This window comes from Gouania willdenowi, chromosome 8 (genome assembly GCF_900634775.1).
Source record: "Gouania willdenowi chromosome 8, fGouWil2.1, whole genome shotgun sequence".
In the NCBI taxonomy this organism is placed as follows: Eukaryota; Metazoa; Chordata; class Actinopteri; order Blenniiformes; family Gobiesocidae; genus Gouania; species Gouania willdenowi.
Genome location: NC_041051.1, coordinates 30,771,460 through 30,791,594, shown reverse-complemented (window position 1 = coordinate 30,791,594; position 20,135 = coordinate 30,771,460). Strand labels below are relative to the sequence as shown.

The following is a 20,135-nucleotide window of genomic DNA, read 5'->3' as shown; positions in this document are numbered from 1 at the left end:
TACGTGTAAGTGCAAATTAGGGAAAAATAAAGTTTAAATTACTAATTTTCCCGCCTATAATCTGCAGCCCATCAAACTGCTTGGTATTTGGCTCCCATCTTTGTTTCTCCAATTTACACATAGATTTAAACCAGAATGTGTGTGCGTGTGTTTGTATGTGTGTGAGTGTAGTCCAAAACTGTAGATCTGTGCACGCCCACGTTCCTGTGTTCCCTCCCATCAAAGCTCCTCCTTTGGAGCGCTCCAGGCACAATGATTAATTTGTGGCTATCGATTTCTCTTCCAGAGCTGAGAGTGTGTGATGGAGGGAGGGAGAGGGTCAGGCAAGCAAACAGAGGGAGGCGTTTTGTGTGTGTGTGTGTGTGTGTGTGTGTGTGTGTGTGTGTGGGACACATCCAGTATTCCGTGTGGTGCTCCTCTGCAGCTCTTTTCTCTCTCTAATCTTTAACGTTGGGGAAGAAAAGGCAGCGGCTGCAGTCTGGCTGCGTCGGAGCACCTCCCCTCACTCTCATTCGGTGGCGATTGGCAATTCACTGAGTGTCCACATGTCATCTGCTGCAGGAGCAGGCAGCAGGGCATGCTGGGAGGAGGAAGGGGGGGTGGAGGGTTAAAGGAGGGCAGGCCTTGATGCATCCCTCGTTTTGTTTTCCTTGCCTTTTCTCCTTATTTAGCTGAAATAAGGAAAATTGGTCAGAATAACAAACAGGCTCACGAGCCACATGTGGCTCTTTAGCTCCTCTACTGGGGCGCCTGTCAGTTCATACATTTCCATTTGTTTCATTGTTTTCACTCTAATCAGATCATTTCAGGCTATTAAGCCTTCTGAAATTGAACCATTAGCATCATTAATTTTATATTTATGAAAAGGAGAAATGTGCAGTATGCAAGCACATGTTGAGATTGCGCCAGATTTTGACATCCAGTCATTTGCTACACATGCTAAAGCTAACATTAGACGGTCAAAAATACGGTGTAACTGTGTGATATTGTCCCAAAACATGTTGGTGAGGGTTATTCAGTGTCATATAGATATTTATATTTCAGAAGGTAAAGTCTGTCATATTGCATCTATTGACATTTTTTTTTTTTGTTCTCACTGACCAGCCGTTTACAAAGAGAAATTGCATTTAAATGTTTAATATATTCCTAAAACATGCGAGTGTATATAAAGTGTTGTATTGCAAATTCTGCTTTATTTTGTTTTAAAAACATGTTATTAATAACAATATTGCCATTTCCATTTTAGAAAGTGAAAAATGTCTGTTTACCTTTCTCTCCATATGTTAAGGTTTCATTTATTCAGGCAACTTTGTTCAGGACATTTACTTTGATCTCCTGACACGTTTCAATTGTCAACTGCCAGTCTTCCTCAGAGGCGTAAGAAGCTGTTCGCTTTGATGTGTCCTTGAGTTCTGCGTAGTAATTCCAGCAAGTTCATTTTGTCATTTTTTTGAATAATGTATCAAGGCTTCATTTATTTAGACAATTTTTTTTTTCAGGAAATTTACTTTTAATTATCTGACATCATTCAACTATCAACTGTCAGTCTTCTCCAGGGGTGCCTGTTGATCGCTTTGATGTGTCCTCGACTTCTACGCAATAATTCCAGCAACTTCATATTGTCTTCTTTTTGAATAATATGATAAGGTTTCATTTCTTCAGACAACTTGTTTTGAGGAAATTCACTTTGATCTCCTGGCATGTTTCGACTGTCAACTGCCAGTCTTCCGCAGAGGCGTCAGAAGCTGATCACTTTGATGTGTCCTTGACTTCTGCTTTTTTTTCATCCCCAAAGTTGAAAATAAGCGTGTAGAAGTTCAGTATTAATATATAACCATAAAGATAAACATAACCATTAGCATGACATAATGGTAATGATAACCATAAGCATTTATCACATGATTAGTAGTCAGTGCTCTGACCTTTTCACTACTTCATTGTCTCATTGTGTCGTTCATTATTCAGACGACCTGTTGGATGTTTTAGTCCTGGACTTTTTTCCCGCACCGTGTGATGAATAAAAGATTCATCATCACAAATGGTCCTAAAGAGCGACTGAGCGTGGACCTGACTGCTGTGTGTGTGTGTGTGTGTGTGTGTGCGTAACGCGAGGTGTGTGAGGTGAGAGCGAAGCTGTTTCTCACCCTGATGTGAACGCCACTGTTTCCCGGTAAGCGATCTGAGGGTGACGGAGGGAAGCCATTAAAGATTCACACACAGAAACATGAAGAGGAGACAGGAAATGACATCATCACCCTCAGTGGGGGATAGGCGCAGTCACATTAGCCCGTTTTAATCTAAATGTTTCTTATTAACATGAAAAATAAAAGACAAATGGCCTGAAATAGATTTGAAAAAAATATTTTGGATTAATTCAATTGCCATTTATTTAATTTAATTGTTTTTCTTAATTTTTTAAATTATTTTTCTTAAGAGACTTGTAGAGTTTAAGTTTAATGCTGTTTATGAGTCAACTCACGATGCGATATGAAATACAATATGGGGCTCATGATACGATATACAAAATGACAAAAAATAACGAAAAATCCCAATGTAGAGTAAGAAATGTGTGTGGGAGTGTTTTGCTCCACAAATAAAGAATGAAAACACTTGTACCAATCTAACTGTTTTTATTAAAAAATATTTCAAATTTCTCCAACACAGAAGTTGTTTGGGCTTTAGTCTGAGGGCCTTTATACTTTGGACTTTCCACTATTACCTCCTCTTTCAGTGCTGCGCCAATATTTTGGCCTGTGTGTGATTCAAATATGACTTTTGTTTGGATCACGTAGCTTTTCATTTCCCAATCATTATCTCAGTGGTGTGGCCTCTAACTCTTATGTAGCGAGCAACACCGGAGAGTGAACTTTTCATTGCTTTCACTCCATACTTTGTCTCAATCTCTGCTTAGAAGAGGCATTAGTGCTCAGATGTGTTTAAATACAGACACATTGTGTTTGCTCGTTCGCTGTTCCGGCCGGCTTGTTTTTTCTGTGCATTGCTACATGTAACCAACCTATGAGTCAAAGGAGCATCCGCGTTGTCCTTTATCTTGTAAACAGTGCATCATCTACGGGAAGTTGGAGGGATGGATACCAGATCGAAGTTGGATGGGACTTTTTACATTAACATTAATTGCTAATAAAAGTGGGCTTACAACTGAAATAAACGTAAATATGTCATTTGTATATGGAAAAAATTAGGTTTGAACTGTCGGGTTCAGATTGGACTCGGACGGAAAAATGTGGCCCGATCCGCATTTTATTTCGTGAAAAAAATGAATTAAATTTTAGTTTGCCATGTTTCTATTTCACAAAATTTCGTTCCACGCAATTTTGTAAAAGCTATATATGAAGATTTCATCATACGTAATATAGAAGTCAACAATACCGTTAAATGCATACAACTTATTTAGAGCCGATCAGGATATAGCTTCATACTGAGTACCTGCGCCTTTATTTTTTCTATGCTATGAATTTTACATATACCTCAATGCGGAAAGTACGACGTGTACGCTAGGGCTGCACGATTTTGAGAAAAAACCTAATTGCAATTTACGATTTTTAAAAATAGTTTATACATTTAAATGCATATGCGTTTTTTTTTCCCCCCCAAATTGCGTTTTATTTTTAATTTTTTTAATTTTGTGTTTTCCACATTCATTTTTTTTTAATTTAATTTGAATTTAAATTTTTTCAGAAAATTCATTTTTAACTCGTAAGGAAACAAAATAAATACTAATGAATAAAAAAAATAAAGTAAGATACAATTAAAAGGTAGATATAAGTTGTACTCTGAGGAAACAAAATATATACTGATAAAAAGAAAACTATAATTCCACAGACACGTTAAAGTTAAGCGGGCACTGGTCGGCTCTGAATTAGGAGTCAGCGATGATTTGCGTAGTTTTTTGGCAGTTTAGACGGTGTTTAGTGAGGTTTAGACTGTGTTTGAAGTGGCTAAGGATGGCAGGGGGGCGGGCGGTGCACCGTAAAAAGTCCCCGAAACATTTCCCCATAAAAAAAACCTTCCTTTTTCTCACGCTGACAGCGTTTTAACCCAATTCTATCCATTTCTGCATTCAACGGTAGAATCCCATTTGGTCGATTCTGTGATTCTGTGAATTTTATAGGGCCCTAGTGTAGTTGTTGATAGCACACTCAACTGAAGCATGTGTCCTGTAACCATCTCTGATTGGCCAGCAGCCCAGGAAGGGGTTCTCTGCATTTCTGATTGGTGAACATATATATCACTCAAATGATGGAGACGGAAGAAAAAACCTCAGTGTCTGAGGTTACGTCATTGCAGTAGTGAAAACCTTAATATTGTAATATTGTAGTGTACGCAACGGAGAACAATTGAATAATACGACCCAGACTGTGCCCTGAAACAAGCCACGATAACTCACTCACACGTGCTGTCCCTTAGAGAGAGACTAAAGGGGCGTCCCTAATGTAATTGTGCTTTATTGAGAAAAACTATGGAAAGTCATTTTTCTGCTTTGGATCAACATCAAATGTTTTTCCTGTTTTAATACTTCTGGATAAGCATTGTTGATACATAATATATTTAAATATGTGCCGCCATGAAGCCGTGGCTCACAGGGGAAACTAATCCTGATCACATATGAACCTTTACCCTCCACACTATCAGGTGTTTTGTTTACGGCTGTGAAATGGCCTCGTCAGCCTCGTCTCAACCATTTGTTTTTCCCCAACAGAACAACAAAGTGTTGCTGTGACAGTGATAGTGAGGTCTGCCTGAGGTTTGCTAGGCACCGTCACTGCAGTAAATACAGGAATGCAGCAAACATGGACGTCTGAGCAGCGCCGCGGCCACAGGAGGAGACGCTGAGGACACTGAGATTTTTTCAGCATCAAACTGTTACAATAAGCTACATTCACAGCTAAAAAGAGAAAAATATTTGATATAATCTTTGTTTTTAGTCTCACTTTAGTTTGAAATCTTTAAAAATGTTGGTTATTTTATATGATATTTTTTTCCTTGTTATTATTATTGTATTAAACAGTTTTTTGGTTCCTTTACATTAACTCAGAATGCCCATTTTCCCTTTATTAGCTTTCACTAAATTGATGTAAATACTGACAAACTAAACGTCCCTAAGTCATAAAAAACTAAAAAATAATAAATTACTTCTTTAGAAGTGGAAACCGTACGCCCAAATTTCGGGAGATCGTACGCATCCGAAACGGAGTTCCAAAGAATATGACTTTTTGTAATATTCAATAAGTCCATTTGTTGATGTCTTCCTACATGTTTCACAACCCTTGTGATGTCAAAAAAATGTTAAACATTGTGATATTCTCCGAAAACATGTTCTGTGTCAAACCGCTATTTCTATTTCAGGAAGTGAATTGAATGAATGCGTCACTGATTGGACAAGACTGCTTTTAAGTGTGTTAACTTAAAAGCCATCTTATCATGTTTTTAGATGACACAAAAATGTCATAGAGTTGTTTCTTTGATTTATTTGCTTCTTATTTTTAGCCAAATAAATAAAAATAGTCGACCAAATCGATTAAAAAACAAATTCATTGGTTTTTTGAGTCAGATTTTCAGCTACAGGCGTGATTCTTCTCTCTTTGTGCTCTGCAGATCCATAACACTGTCATTAATGGTGTTATTATTGTTATTAAATGAATATTGATCTGTGTGTGAGCGGATATAGCGTAACACAAAGACTCTTCCTGCTTTGGGAGATGATGCAGTGAGTTTGGGCGACTTTCTGACAGAAAGAGAAAACGCAGTAATAGATTGTAAACGAACTAAAAGTGCAGACACTGACGATGAATCAAAAGTCCTCTTCCTGCATTTTCTCTGTGCTACTTCAGGAACAATCCGAAAAATAAGAATCATGTGTTTTTAAAACCAAATTGATTTTGCTCGAGTGGAGGTTTTGTGTTTCTCAGCAACAATACTGAGGCTGTGGTGTTCAAACCATGATTCAGCATTCATACTGGGATTAAAACGTGACAAAGTAACAATAAAATGATGGCTAAGCACCAATATAAAAGCATGACTCAGCAACAGCGGTGTGGTTTCAAACCATGAATCAGCAAAAATACACAACCATGACAAAGTAATAAAAATAGAAGGATGATGAAGAAACAAACAATGACCCAGCAACAACATTGTGGCTTAAAACCTTGACTCAGCAAAAATACACAAACCAGACAAAGTAACGTAAAAACAAAAGGATGATGAAGCAACAATAAAGAAAACATGACTTGGCAACAACACTCAGGCTGTGGTGCTCAAACAATGACTCAGCCCATTACACACAAACATAATAATAATAATACATCACAAATACACAAATCATTAATCAACAACAATAATGTGGTCTTAAACCTTGACTAAGCAACAACACTCAAACCATGACAAAGTCACAGCAATAAAATTATGACCAAGAAATAATACAAAAAACCATGACTCAGCAACAACACTCAAACATTGTCTCAGCAACAAACCTGGTTTAGCTGTGAGGAGACGGTACAATAGGGTAGTGTTCAAGCCATGACTCAGCAACAATCCCCAGGTATGCATGAATCTCCAACAACACCTAAACCATGACTTGGAAACTACGTTATGCTATGCTAGTTTTCACATCGTGACTCAGCAAAAACGTTTCAGTGGGTGGGAGTGTTTTAACCACGAATCAGCAACGACACTTTGGTCGGCTGTGCTTTTCATACTATGACTAGCAAAGAATGTTGGTGTTTAAACCCAAATAGATAGAGACGATCTATCCAAAATAGATACTCATATCGTGGTGTTCAAAGCATGACTCAGCAACAACACTTGGAGCCATGTGATTTGCTGAAATGTGAGCTGTTAAACACCTAATGAAGGGCCCTGATTCTGCTGAGCTGTTGACTTTCATAATCCATAAAGAATACCACAGTGAAGCATGTGGTCTTAAATTAAAACATGATGACATCATTAGTAGCAGAGCTGTCCTGTAAAGTTTGTTACATTTGAGCCTTAAAAGCAAAGTTAATTAAGAGAAACGCTTTCCTCTCTCTCCCATGACATCACAGCCTTGTGTGCATGTTGTGGTGTGTGCGTGTGTGTGTGTGTGTGTGTGTGTGTGTGTGTGTGTGCGTGTGTGAAAACTTTGTTGTGTGTTAAACAAGTTCAGTGATGTCACACCGTGTGCTACACAAAGCCTCGTCCTCAGTGCGTTCCTTATTGATTTGTTCTCTGTTGGACAAAGATAGGCTCCGCCCCTTCTGGTTCTGCTAAAAATAACACGCATAAATCAAGGCTGCACAAACAACGCCGAGGTGTCGGGAGTCACGGCGGAGGATGGCGCCGTAGTTTCTGATGCTCTTGTGTTTACTTATCTGCTCTGAGACACTTTTTGTTTGAGGTCTCCATTCTCACTCAGGTTTCCTCCCACAATCCAAAAACATGTATGATAGGTTGCCATGGCTACGACCACAAGGTTCTCCAGCTCCTCTGAAGGGAAAGGGAATTTCTGCAGATCTGCAGAAAATTGGTGATATTTGTGCAAATTAAGTAAATTAAATTAAGTACATCTATTTCTTTATGCAACATTAGTGAAAGTACACATCTGTAGTAGAGATGGGCGATAATATTGATCCATATTTGCCATTAAATGTAATTGGAATTTTTCAATGATACTGAAAAGTTAATATTTGCTGTTTTTTGTTGTTTGATGAGACGTGTTAAAAATAAATATGACACTTTTGTTTCTGTCACAGTTTTTGTAAACCACATTTTTTAAAGTAACAATAACTAGACAATGACAATTTTTTTTTAAATTACATGTTAAAAAAAACTATATCAAAATATATTTATATTTTATATCATTGAATATTTGCATTTCCTCAAGGAAATGAAAGAGAGGATAGAGGTGCTGGCCCGTGTCTTTGAACACTGTATTAGCATTAGCCTAGCATTAGCCTAACCTAGTATAGGCATTAACATTAGCTAGTCTTAGAATGTTCTTGTCTTAGCATTACCTGGTCTTAGCATTAACTAGCATTAGCCCAGCATTAACAATTACATTTGTTAGCATTAGCCTAATATTAGCATTAACTGTTCTCTTCCTTCTGTCCACTAACCCCGACCAGTCGACGCAGATGGCTGCCACCTTTGAACCTGGTTCTAACAAAGATTTCTACCAGTTAAAAGGGAGTTTTTTCTTCCCACTGTCGCTAATGCTTATTTATGTGGATTTGTTACATTTTTTCCTTTACAAATTCTATAATTTGATAGTGCTTTGAGACTACTTTTGTTGTAATTAGCGCTATATAAATAAAGTAGCATTGAACTGAATTGAATTAACATTAACATAGCAATAGCCTGGAAATAGCATTAGCCTAGCAATAGCGTTAGCCTAGGTCCACTCTAACTAAATGAGAAGTCTGCTCTAAAAATGGGATCGGAGCTGAAAACTCACTGCAGGTGAAGGGCTGTAGCTCAAATACAGTCGAAGATAGAGAAAAGTTGAAGATAACAGTTGAAAGACAACAGATTGCTGAATATTACAAAATGTTTTTTGAATGGTTGGAATCCGTTGAAGAATGGCTGAACAGCTGAAATTCAAAGCTGAAGTCGTTAAATCTTAAAACTTCCCAATTGAAATGAAAGGGGACATTTCTTTTTAACAAAAATTATAATTTGAAAACAAAATTGATAAAGGCAACAATTACAAGTACAAGCACCCCTGTGCTGGAGTTTTGACACATTTTGATTGTCAAAATCAGTCAAACGCTGAAGGAGTTGAAACGCAGAAAAATTATTTGACGGAAGAAAAAAACTGATAACAACAGAGGATGACTCCTGCATCCTCACTATTAATAAACAATATAAGCCTTAATACAAGAAAACAACAGTGGTTTTTTAAAATATTTTTGCTGTTTTTTTTCTGATGTTTTCTGCTTCCAATAATAATAAAAAAAAGATGGCGTCTACATGATCTCATGCTAACAGTTACAGTTTAATCACATTTGAGCAGGTGATCTTTTCCCTCGGACCATGAGGTGTAGAGCCTGTGCTATGGATGTGCAGGAATAACACATTATTTTCTGTCTGCTCTGCTGTCACACAGTCAATAATCCACTCGCTGATGTCCCGGTAAGAGCGCGGAGCTCCCTGCAGCTTTAACATCAGCAGCAGCGTGTGCGCTAATGTGTGAGCAGCAGAGGCCGATGTGAGGCCTGACGCTCACTTTACACCATGACACACGTGGCTCTGGATTTACTGAATAATGAAGCTGTGTGCAGCACATTCCTGTCTGGTTTTAACGTTTGTTTTTGTGCTAATACAGGTTTTAAAAGCAGCTTCATATCTTAATTTAACCTGTTTCAGATAGCTCAGTTTATCTTATATTAGTTTACTTTGCTTTAGATTTTATCCTATTTGGTCTTATATTATATTATCTTATTTTAACCTGTTTCAAAACGTTTATGATATATTAAAGCAGCTTATCTTCCGTCCTTATTTGTCTTATATTAGGTTAGTTTAGATTATTTTATGTGATCTTACTTTGTCCTAATTTATCATGTTTTAGTCTAGTTTATCTTATATTAGCGTATCTTTTATCCTTTTATGTCTTATATTAGCTTAGTTTGGATTATCTTATTTTAAGCTGTTTTAGTTTAATGTATCTTGAATTATCTTATCCTGGCTTAGCTTTAATCCTATCTCACCTTTTATTAACTTGGCTTATATTGTTTTATGTTATCTTAACCTGTCTTGGCTAAGTTTGTTTAATCATATTTTATCTTATCTAAACAAATCTTATTCTAGTTTATGTTAACCCATTTTAGTTTAGCTAACATATCTCATCCTAGTTTATGTTAACCTATTTTAGCTTAGCATATCCTTAGCAAAGCTTAATTTACCATACAGTATATCATCCTAGTTTATGTTAACCCATCTTATTTTAGCTAATCCTTAGCATTGCATATCAGATCCTATCTTATATTAACCCATCTTAGCTTAGTATATCCTTAACGTAGCTTATCGTAACATATCTTATCCTAGTTTATATTAAGCTATTTTAGCTTAGCATATCCTTAGCATAGCTTATCTTAACATTACTTATCCTAGTTTATATTAATCTATTTTAGCTTAGCATATCCTTAGCATAGCTTATCTTAACATATCTTATCCTAGTTTATATTAAGCTATTTTAGCTTAGCATATCCTTAGCATAGCTTATCTTAACATATCTTATCCTAGTTTATATTAATCTATTTTAGCTTAGCATATCATTAGCATAGCTTATCTTAACATATCTTATCCTAGTTTATATTACACCATCTTTGCTTAGCATAGCTTATCTTAACATATCTTATCCTAGTTTATATTAACGCATTTTAGCTTAGCATATCATTAGCATAACTTATCTTAACATATCTTATCCTAGTTTATGTTAACCCATCTTATCTTAGTTTATCCTTAGCATAGCTTATCTTAACATATCTTATCCTAGTTTATATTAACGCATTTTAGCTTAGCATATCATTGGCATAACTTATCTTAACATATCTTATCCTAGTTTATGTTAACCCATCTTATCCTAGTTTATCCTTAGCATAGCTTATCTTAAGATAGCCCCAAAATTACGGTACATGATCTTATGCTATTTTAGCTTATCGTATCCTATTCTATCTTAGTTTATCTTATCCTACCTTAGCTTATTTTAGCCTGGCTTACTTTAGCTTGGCTTATCCATTTTTAGCTTTCCTTTTCTTATCTTATTTCAGATTATTTTAGGCAAGGCAAGGTAAATGTATATGTTTCGACAAAAAAATACAACTGACACGATTATGTGATCCTATCTTAATTTGTGTTAGCTTATATCTATTATATTTTTTAGCTGTTTTTTGTTGCAGAGGTGAGTCGTCCCGTTAAAGTGAGCGCACTACGCCTTTCTACCTTCCTGCCTCTCGCTATGCTTCACGTTCTGTGTGGCTTCGTTTAGGAGAAGCCAAAAAGACAGAGATGAAGAGCAGTCGCTTTAAATCAATCACGCTGCGCTGCAAACTGAAGCCTCATTACCATGGCAGAAGTAAACTGGTCTGCAGCAGTTCACACACGCCCCGCCCCCTTTGTGTTCTTCCATTTGGATTTTAAAATATACAACCTGCTCTTGAATAACCCCCCCACTCTGAAGACCGCATTTCCTGAGCAGGAAGTCATTTTAATCCAAATTGTAATGGATCTGACCTCGCTGACTAAACGCTGCTAGTTTGCTTTTGCACTTTTCTGCCTCCTCATTCATGAATCACGAATGACAAATCCAAATTTGTTTCCTGCGACTGTGAGTCTGGATTCAAACGGAGGAGAGAGTGAATGAACGGAGATGATGCAGAGGAAAGCGGCAGCGTCACACATGGACTGGTGGTTTTACTCGGCCGGGCTAAAGGCCGCTTGCCTGCAGGTGAAGTGATTATGCCTCAATCAAAACCATCGCAGGGCTGTAGGATGGACAGACGGACGTCTTCATTGTATACATGTTTTAAGCCCACCACACAGAGTGACCCACAGATGGGGGTCACATGATCTTGTAGCAAGTTGTCCACCTCACATCGATGGTAAAGAGATGTAATCTGTGTGTCGATGACATTTCGTTAAAGGGTTATTGATGCTGGAAGTCCGAATCTGTGAATATCTGCCAACTTTACCAAACAATGTTATGGTCCAAACAGTGTCCAGATAAACTGGTGACTGACTATCGAGTGTGAGGAACAATAGATGTTAGAACTTCTATGATTTGACATTTTTGCAAAAACAATTACAGCTTTTTTGAGGGCAGTAAAAATATTTATTTTGCACATTATAACACCGCTAGGCACTAATGGCAGCCGTCAACACACACGAAAGTTGATCACAAGAAACGAGGAGCACCATTAGATTCATTACACCACCTCTGGTTCCTTTAATCACATGCATGTTTTACATAACATCCATTTTCTATTCCCCAGTTCATCAGTAAAGTGACTTATACTTTGCTCCTTTATTGTCCGAGAGTAAAAGTTTGCCCCCATCTGTGGGTCCCTTATGTGTAGTGAGCTTAAAACATGAAGGTCTTGTCCATAGTTTCCCCGTAAATATCGAAATATCACACAAACAGATGATTTAAATTAAAATAGAAAAACACTGATTTTTCTGTGTCTGTCTATGTTTTGGTTTTAAATCAGTAAAACAAAATAACCACACTTTTTATTTGTTATTTTGATTTGGTTTTAAAATGGAATAACCAAAGAACGAAGGGTACACTGATTTATACATTGGGTTTAAATGTCTTTACACAACACAAAGAGACGACTTTTTAACGAACAATCCGGGTTAGAGGGTCGAGTCTCTCGTGAATCAGGAATAACCATTACTTAGTCCAGTGGTTCTCAACATTTTCAGCCGGCGACCCCCAAAAATAAAGGTTCCAGAGAGCGGGGACCCCCACTGTACCTGAAGGTGGTTGAACACAGACATGAACATTGAAAACAGGGCCATCTATAAAGGGGAATAAACAGGAGAGCTTTTCAGGTCCCATCCATAAAGTCAGCAAAATGATGGTCCATTGTTCTATGAATGTGTGATAATCATTTATTCATCTCAATAATATACACTGTTATCCAGGAAGTGTATTTTTATATAGCATATAATGTAGGTGTAAATCCTTCTTCTAATCAGTATTAAAAATGGCTCAAACGTGACCAAATAATGGTGGAAAAGGTGGTGAAATGGGATTTTTAAAATCATAATGGAACAGATAGAAGGAACAGTTTGTTCAAGCTGGCAAATATTGGGCAAGACAAATCATTAAATAAATAATAAATAAATAATAAATAATAATAAATTGGCAAAAAATAAGCATGAAATATGGCAAAAAGAGGCTAAAAGTGACAACGATGGGTCAACATATGTGACAATAGGAGGGAAAAGTGATGGAAAGGGTTTATGAGAGCCGAAAAACATCTTGAAATTTCCAAGAATGTGCAGAAAAGTGGCAGAAATGGGAGTAATGTCGCAAAAAATCATTAAAAGGAGAAAAAATATGGTAATAAAAAGTGACCCCAAACGGGGTCCTGACATCAAACGATGACTGATTTGCCATAATGTAATTATGTGGTGGTTAATATAAATGTAAAAAAAATGAATTGAGGTTTTCCCTATTTTTGCAAATTTAGTCACTAAGTAAACAGTGGAACCAAAACATGGTCATCTAAAGTAAACGTTTATTACCTTCAACAAAGCTCCGCCCCCCAAAAAATATCAAATTCAAACTGTAAAAAAGGCTCCATTAAAACCCATGCATGTGTGATGAACATGTACATGTTTTCAGTCTGAGTTTAGCAGCCCACAGATGTTTCAGAGTCTGTTGGATGAAATGTATGTATGGTGTACTGTACATTTTAGAACATCTCCAGTCTCAGAATGAGGCATCAGGAAAACCTGTCATTTATCAGACCAAAGGAACTCATGACTCAGCAAAACCTCCATCAGATGAAACGGTCTCACTTGTCAAACCAAACGCCATCAAACGGCACGGCCTCAGGCTTCAAAATAAAAGTCGTCAGACTCAACGGCCTCAGGATGTAAAACATGACATGGTGTTTTATTTTGAAGGAACCAGAAGTACACATGAAGAAGTACGCTGAAAAGCGGTTCTTTCCTTTAATTTTGTGAAAGTTGAGATTTATCAACGTATTGCTTGATAAATACATAGTTAAATCAAACGTTGATATATCTTTAACTTTAAATATAAAGGTAAAGCTTTCAACTTTACTCTCGTATCCAAAACAGCAAATATTGAAAATGTCACGTGTTAACCATTCGATGTCACATGGTTCTGTGTAAAGTCTGGAGTCACACACACCTTTGTGGCCCTTCAGGATCTCAGCACATTTGTAACGCTCTGCGCCCTCACAAGGTCACCGTCCTCGCTCCCTAAGTCAGCGTCCACCACCCGAGCCGACGCCGAGCTGCCTCCGCCTGACACCGGAGGTCGTCTGGTAACCCGTGCTCAGAAGGTTGGAGGACGTGTGATGCGCGACGGGTCAAAGGTGAAGCAACTGCACCTGAACCTCCAACATCCATGTCAGTGCACGGTCTCCTAATTAAGTTCAGCCCCGAGGATTAAACACAGATAAGAAATACATCCTGCAGCCCAACAGTTCTCCAAACCAACATTAAAACTGATCCCAACATGTGGGTCCCGACCCCCAATGTAAATGCTTAAAATGAGTCCAAATATACACAAAATGAAAGAAAAATAAACAGTAAATCTACACAAAAGGATTCCCAAAAACATAAATACACAAAAAGAACAACAGACATATACTAAATGAATCCAAAAACACACAAGACAACTAAATCTAAATAATTGAAATATATATAAAACAACAAAAACACACAAAATGACTAAAAAAAGACAAAAACACAAAATGACTAAAAAAAAACAAAAACACAAAATGGCAGAAAAATACACACAAAAAATGCAAAAGTACACAAAAGGACTCCCAAATACATACAGAATTACAAATATACTAAAAGAAGAACAAAAAAATGCAAAATTAATCCAAAAATACACAAGAGGATTAGAAATAAATAACCAAAATACATACAAAAACACAAAATGATTCCTGAAGTACAAATCAACAAAAAATATACAAAATCACACACAAAAATCCTGCTCAGAAAAAAACAGATGAAACTGAACATTAGTCTCCTAAATTTACTTTCCACTCCAAAGTTACTTGTTGTTATATTGAGACTCAAATCAAAGAATCCGATCTGGGACGATGAAAGACAAACTAAACAAAGTGCATTAGTTCATGGAAAGTGTGAACCTTTAAAAAGGATTTACTTCTATTTTGATTTGTTGACAGATGTAAAAAAGAATAAATCTGCTCCATTTTAAACTAGAAGCAAATCATCCAGTAAGTTTGACATGCAGCTCTTTTCTTCCTCCACATCTTTCATGTCTTTTTTGTTTTTAACCGTCTGTACAGAGGCCATTTCATATTCCTTCACCAATGACATAACTGTACCTGTACACAACGCCTGTAAACGTGCTTCTTCCTCTGAGACTGAGAAGAAACTCCATACCAGCAACCAGTCCCACATGTTTTGCTTAGCTTGGCATGTAGCAGTGCTGGCCATGCAGGGTCAAAGGTTAAAGGGGGCGGGGCTATGTTAAAGTTAGAGGTTAAATTCTGTTTTATTTCTTCTTAGACAATGGCTCCCAAACTTTTCAGAGTCCCGTACCCCGTCAGACATTTAGCCTGAAGCCATGTACCTCCTACTCCTGCACACTTAAAAAAACATACAAATGTAATGTCATATACAATGTAGCCCTACAGTGAAATTTGTCCCTTAATTGTATCTATCACGTTGAGAAAAAATACATAATAATAATTTAAAAATGACAAATAATTTGTAAGCACACACACACAAAAAAAAAAATTCTTATTCAGATATACCACTTGATTTTAGGGCTGGGCTATACAGACCAAAACTCATATTTCAATCATTTTATTTCAAATAAAGTCTTATTATTAAAGACCATTCTGGGTTAAATTTGTTGATGAGAAATGCCACACAGGCACATTTATTAATAAACAGCTGCACATTATCACTTTTGGCTTTTTTCCTGTAAAGGACAGCACGTGTGAGTGAGTTCTGTAGTGCGACTCCTAAAACAAGTGATTTGACACATAAAAATAAGTTATTATATATATATATATATATATATATATATATATATATAAATATATATAAATATACATATACATTGATATAAGCGATATTGTAATTTTCTAAATATCGCTAGAAAAAATGTTGCGCTTTCATGAGGAGGAATTTCAGATATTTCGATATTGAAATGTGTCGCAAAAGCGCTATGGAAACACCTTTTCCGCAACTACACGTCACAGAACGTAACGTACCTGGTCACATGACCACTTCTCTCCGAGTAAACACTACATGGTACATGTGGACAGAAGAGGAGACCGGGATATTTCTTAGCATTATACTTAAACTTAGCATTATACTTAAAAATGATAACTGCCACATTAGGAAACAACAAAGAAACACGGAGTGTTATAAGGAGGTTTGGAGCGTCCGTCTTCCTGCGCCGAAGTCTCGCGGGATGTAATTTCACGGGAGGTTTGAGGCTCCAGCCCAAAACAGCCCCTCAATGGCAACACGTTCAAAGTGCAATTATACTTTGTCGACTTTTAGAAATATCGCTTTTATTTTGTGAAAATCTGCAACGGAAACCCATTATAAGCTATGTGTTGAAGCGTCCTTAGGCAAGACACTGAAACCCAAGTTTCTCCCAGTGGTTGACCAGCACTTGCATGGTAGCTCAGTCCCATGGGTGTGTGAATGGGTGAATGAGCTGATATTGTAAAGTACTTTAAGACTACTTCAGTGTGGGGATAAAGTCAAGTCCATTTACCGTTTACCGAGCGTCTAATTGCATAAATAGCTAAATATTGGCCGATCAGATCGGTGTAAAGCCCTAACCCTGCGTTACTCTAATCCCTGACACGAAAAATGCCAACATAGCTCCAAAGGTGTCAAAAATGTGACCCTTCATTCTTAGAAGTAGTTGACGCCAAGACAGAAATGGCAGGACATTGAAAAGTAGATGTTGTGTGTGATATGATGACAGTAAGCAGTACTGAGAGAAGCACCTTTAGGAGACGGTGTCTCTTACCTTCCAGGCAGCAGGTCCTCCACAGGCCTGAGTGGGTCATCACCTCCTCATTCTTCTTGCTGGTCTCGTTGTCGTTCATGGACTTGGACCTGCAGACCCCTCGGGAGTACAGCCAGTAGTCCGTGCCGACCGCGATGGTCATGAGGCTGAAGGCCGCGAAGGCTCCCACCGTGGTCAGCAGCATCTGGACTCCGTGGTCGAACAGACCCATGTTTCCGCATTCCATGAAAGGGGAACCCCCTTTCCTCTTGATGTACAGGAAGTAAATATTTGAAAATTTGCGGGACCAAATCAAACTGAAAAAGCGGGACAAGCTGGAGCTGAAGGAGAGGGAGGAAGGAGGGCGAGGGTGCGGTAGGAACCTTATGGTTGCGTTTGGGTGAGAACCAAAAGCCGAGAAAAATGTAGAGGAAGGCTTGTTTTGGAGGAAGAGGAAGAGTCTTTCAACGGCTGCTTCCTCTCAGGTGTCTCCTTTGGCTTCTACACCATCAAAAATAAAGACATAAATAAAAAAATGTTCCAAACGTGTCCTCCACAGGCCTTTGGCTGCAGCAGAAGACTATACAGTAATCTGCAGTCCCTCCAAACTGCGATCCTGGAGCCGAGCCTCGAAATGAGACAAATTCTCCTCCGACAACCTGTTCGTTGGCTGGTGATGGGCTCAGATGAGATGCTAAGAGGGGGCAGTGTTGGATTAATGACAGACTTTACAGTACAAACAGCTCAATACTCAATGAGTTGGTCAAAGGCTGTAACATTGTGTTTAGAGCTTTTGCTGGTTTGTTAAAGGGAGATAATCAGCAAGTCGGGGAACGGAAGAGCTCAAAGATTTGTATCATTGACCAAAAAAAAAAAAAAAACGTCGAAGAAATGAAGATAAAGCCCAGAAATAAATACAAGCAGTTTTGGAACAGGCTGTGGTGAGGTTTAAAGGAGAATCCTGCAGTGGCTCGGTGTGATCAGGACTAAATATAAGACACGCACATAAATAAATGAAAGGAAAAAAATGAAAATACCCGCTTAGATTTTTCCTTTTTTTTCCTAAAATTCTGATCCCCAGTTTCCATATGTAGCCCTGTAGCTCTGGGAAGGTTTCCGACGAAAATGAGGGTCCGCGGTCCGAGGATGTTCCGTCGTCGACGATCCGGAGAGAGCGGGAAGCATCAGGCAAGGCACGCCGACCATCACTCGACTCAGAGCGGATTGGAGGAGGACGGAGAGCCGCTGAGGCCGAGCGGTGGTGCCTGGATGTCCAGCCGGCCAGGATCACACCAGGGACGGCCGATGGTTTAGCCCTTTCTCCATCCCACTGAGATGGATGAGTGTGTGTGTGTGTGTGTGTGTGTGTGTGTGTCTTCTCCTCCTCCTCTTCCTCCTCCTCCTAAATAAATAAATATCTGCACAAGCAGCTATTACACAATCCCGGAGCTGGTGGTGTCACGATGCGTTGGATGCGTTGGATGCAGCAGCAGAGCATTCCTCCCCCATCAGTGATGTCAGTGCACACACAGAGGATGAGGATGAGGATGGATGCTCAGAATCCTGCAGGTCACTTTGCAGCTTCTGCCCGTCCGTCCTCCCGGTGATGCGTTCACGGTGCACGCTTTTGTGCATGCGTGTGCGTGTATGTGTGTGCGCGCTGCAGCAGCAGCAGCAGCAGCAGCAGCACTGAAGAATAAAAAATCTATTCAGACGCCACTAAATCAGAACTTTTCAACCTTGGGGTCGGGACCCCATGTGGGGTCGCCTGGAGTTTAACTGGGGTCGCCTGATATTTTGGAAAAATTAAAATAGATTTTTGAATTTTTTGAATTCTTCTTTTTTTGTTTGTTTGTTAAAACAGCACACAATCTCGTATTTAAAAAGAGGATTAGGAAGAAAAAAAAATAATAATACATGACTGCAAAAAAAAAAAAAAAAAAAATTAAGATTAAAATTGTGATTTTTTTTTCCTTTTTCTTTCTTACACTATTGGCTTTTCTAATTTTTCAGTGGCTCTTGTTGTTGTTTTTTTCTTTTTCTTCCAGCAGCCCTAATCTTCTTTCGCACCATGTTTCTATACTTTCACCTTGTGAAATATAAATCTAGTTCTAGTTCAACTAAAATGCAGTAAAATAAATAAATATATGATTCTTCCAAATGTGTGTTATTTCACTCAATCATTCCATCATTATTATCTACAGTTGTTGTTAAATATTGTTCTAAACAAAATGTTGTATCTGGACAAAGGGGGGACTTGGATTCAGAAATAAAAGAAATGGGGTACTTGAATCAAAAAAGTTTGAGAACTACTGCTTTAGGGCAATTGTAAATGACTAACTAATTTGGTTGTAGATATCGTAGTCTCTCAGAAATACACAAATGAAAAGAAACTTTACAATATTTGCCAGCGCTCACAGTTTTCCCCATGTTTATATCACATGAATGAAATCATGTTTAAATGCAAATTGTTAAAAGAACTCAATTCTTTTTACGTCATTTTCTTTTTCCATAAATCCTGCAATTTAACTGAAATTATTCCTCAAGATTTTCCCAAATTAAATTTAAAAATGTATCACAAAAACCAAGTAAATTTAGGTGAAGATCTCCCATGTGATTGATGGACAGTGTTGGCCAGAAGCTGCCTTTGTGGAGTTTGTCGCCACCTGCTGTTCACATATCATCAGTACAGCTGGAAGAATCCACACCACCAGTATGTAAGGCAGACATAGGCAACTGGTGGCCCGGGGACCACACCTGTCGAGATTTGGATCAAGCTCCAGTATCCCTTATATTTGAATACAAGTGTACAGGAAATCTAAAATTGACATTTGTCAACCACTTACTAAATACAATTAGGTCATTAGAATCTATAGGCCGATCTTTATTGACATTGAAAGGCTGTGAACATTCCTACTAGGGCTGGGCGATATGAACCAAAACTCATATCTCTGTTACAGTATAGATAAGTACAAAATGTTGTTGCATTGGCTCGTATAGCTGGATAAAAAACATAAAATAGATAGCAAGAGGAAAATCTATGTGTAAGATTCCTGAACAGATAAGTATATTGTACTTTTTTCTCTCTCTTTCTTTTTTGATGCATGTTATATTATCTATTTTTTCAATTCAATGAGGTTATATTGTCTTTTTTACAATCCAGTGAGGTAATCCGGTTGTGGGGGTTTGAGGGGGATTGAATGGATTTTTTTTTTGTTCAAAAGTCTTATGGCTTGAGGGAAGAAGCTGTTACAGAACCTGGAGGTTCTGCTTGGAAGGCTGTGGAACCTCTTTCCAGAGTCCAGCAGCAAAAACAGTCCATAGTGGGGGTGGGGGGTGTCTCTGCTGACTTTCTGAGCCCTTATCAGACAGCGGTTTTTTGCGACCTCCTAGAATGGGGGGGAAGTGAGGTCCTAAAGATTTTTTCCGC

At 38.0% G+C, this 20,135-nt stretch overlaps 1 protein-coding gene across 1 annotated transcript in view; it reads right to left on the bottom strand.

Moving 5' to 3' along the window:
* The window catches only part of cacng2a (calcium channel, voltage-dependent, gamma subunit 2a), a 61,639-nt gene extending 43,323 nt beyond the window's left edge, over positions 1-18,316 (bottom strand). The window contains exon 1 of the mRNA XM_028454273.1: positions 16,727-18,316. Coding sequence (XP_028310074.1) covers positions 16,727-16,952 — 226 coding nt within the window. The 5' untranslated portion in view covers positions 16,953-18,316. The remainder of the gene's footprint in view (positions 1-16,726) is intronic.
* Positions 18,317-20,135: the final 1,819 nt, after the last annotated feature.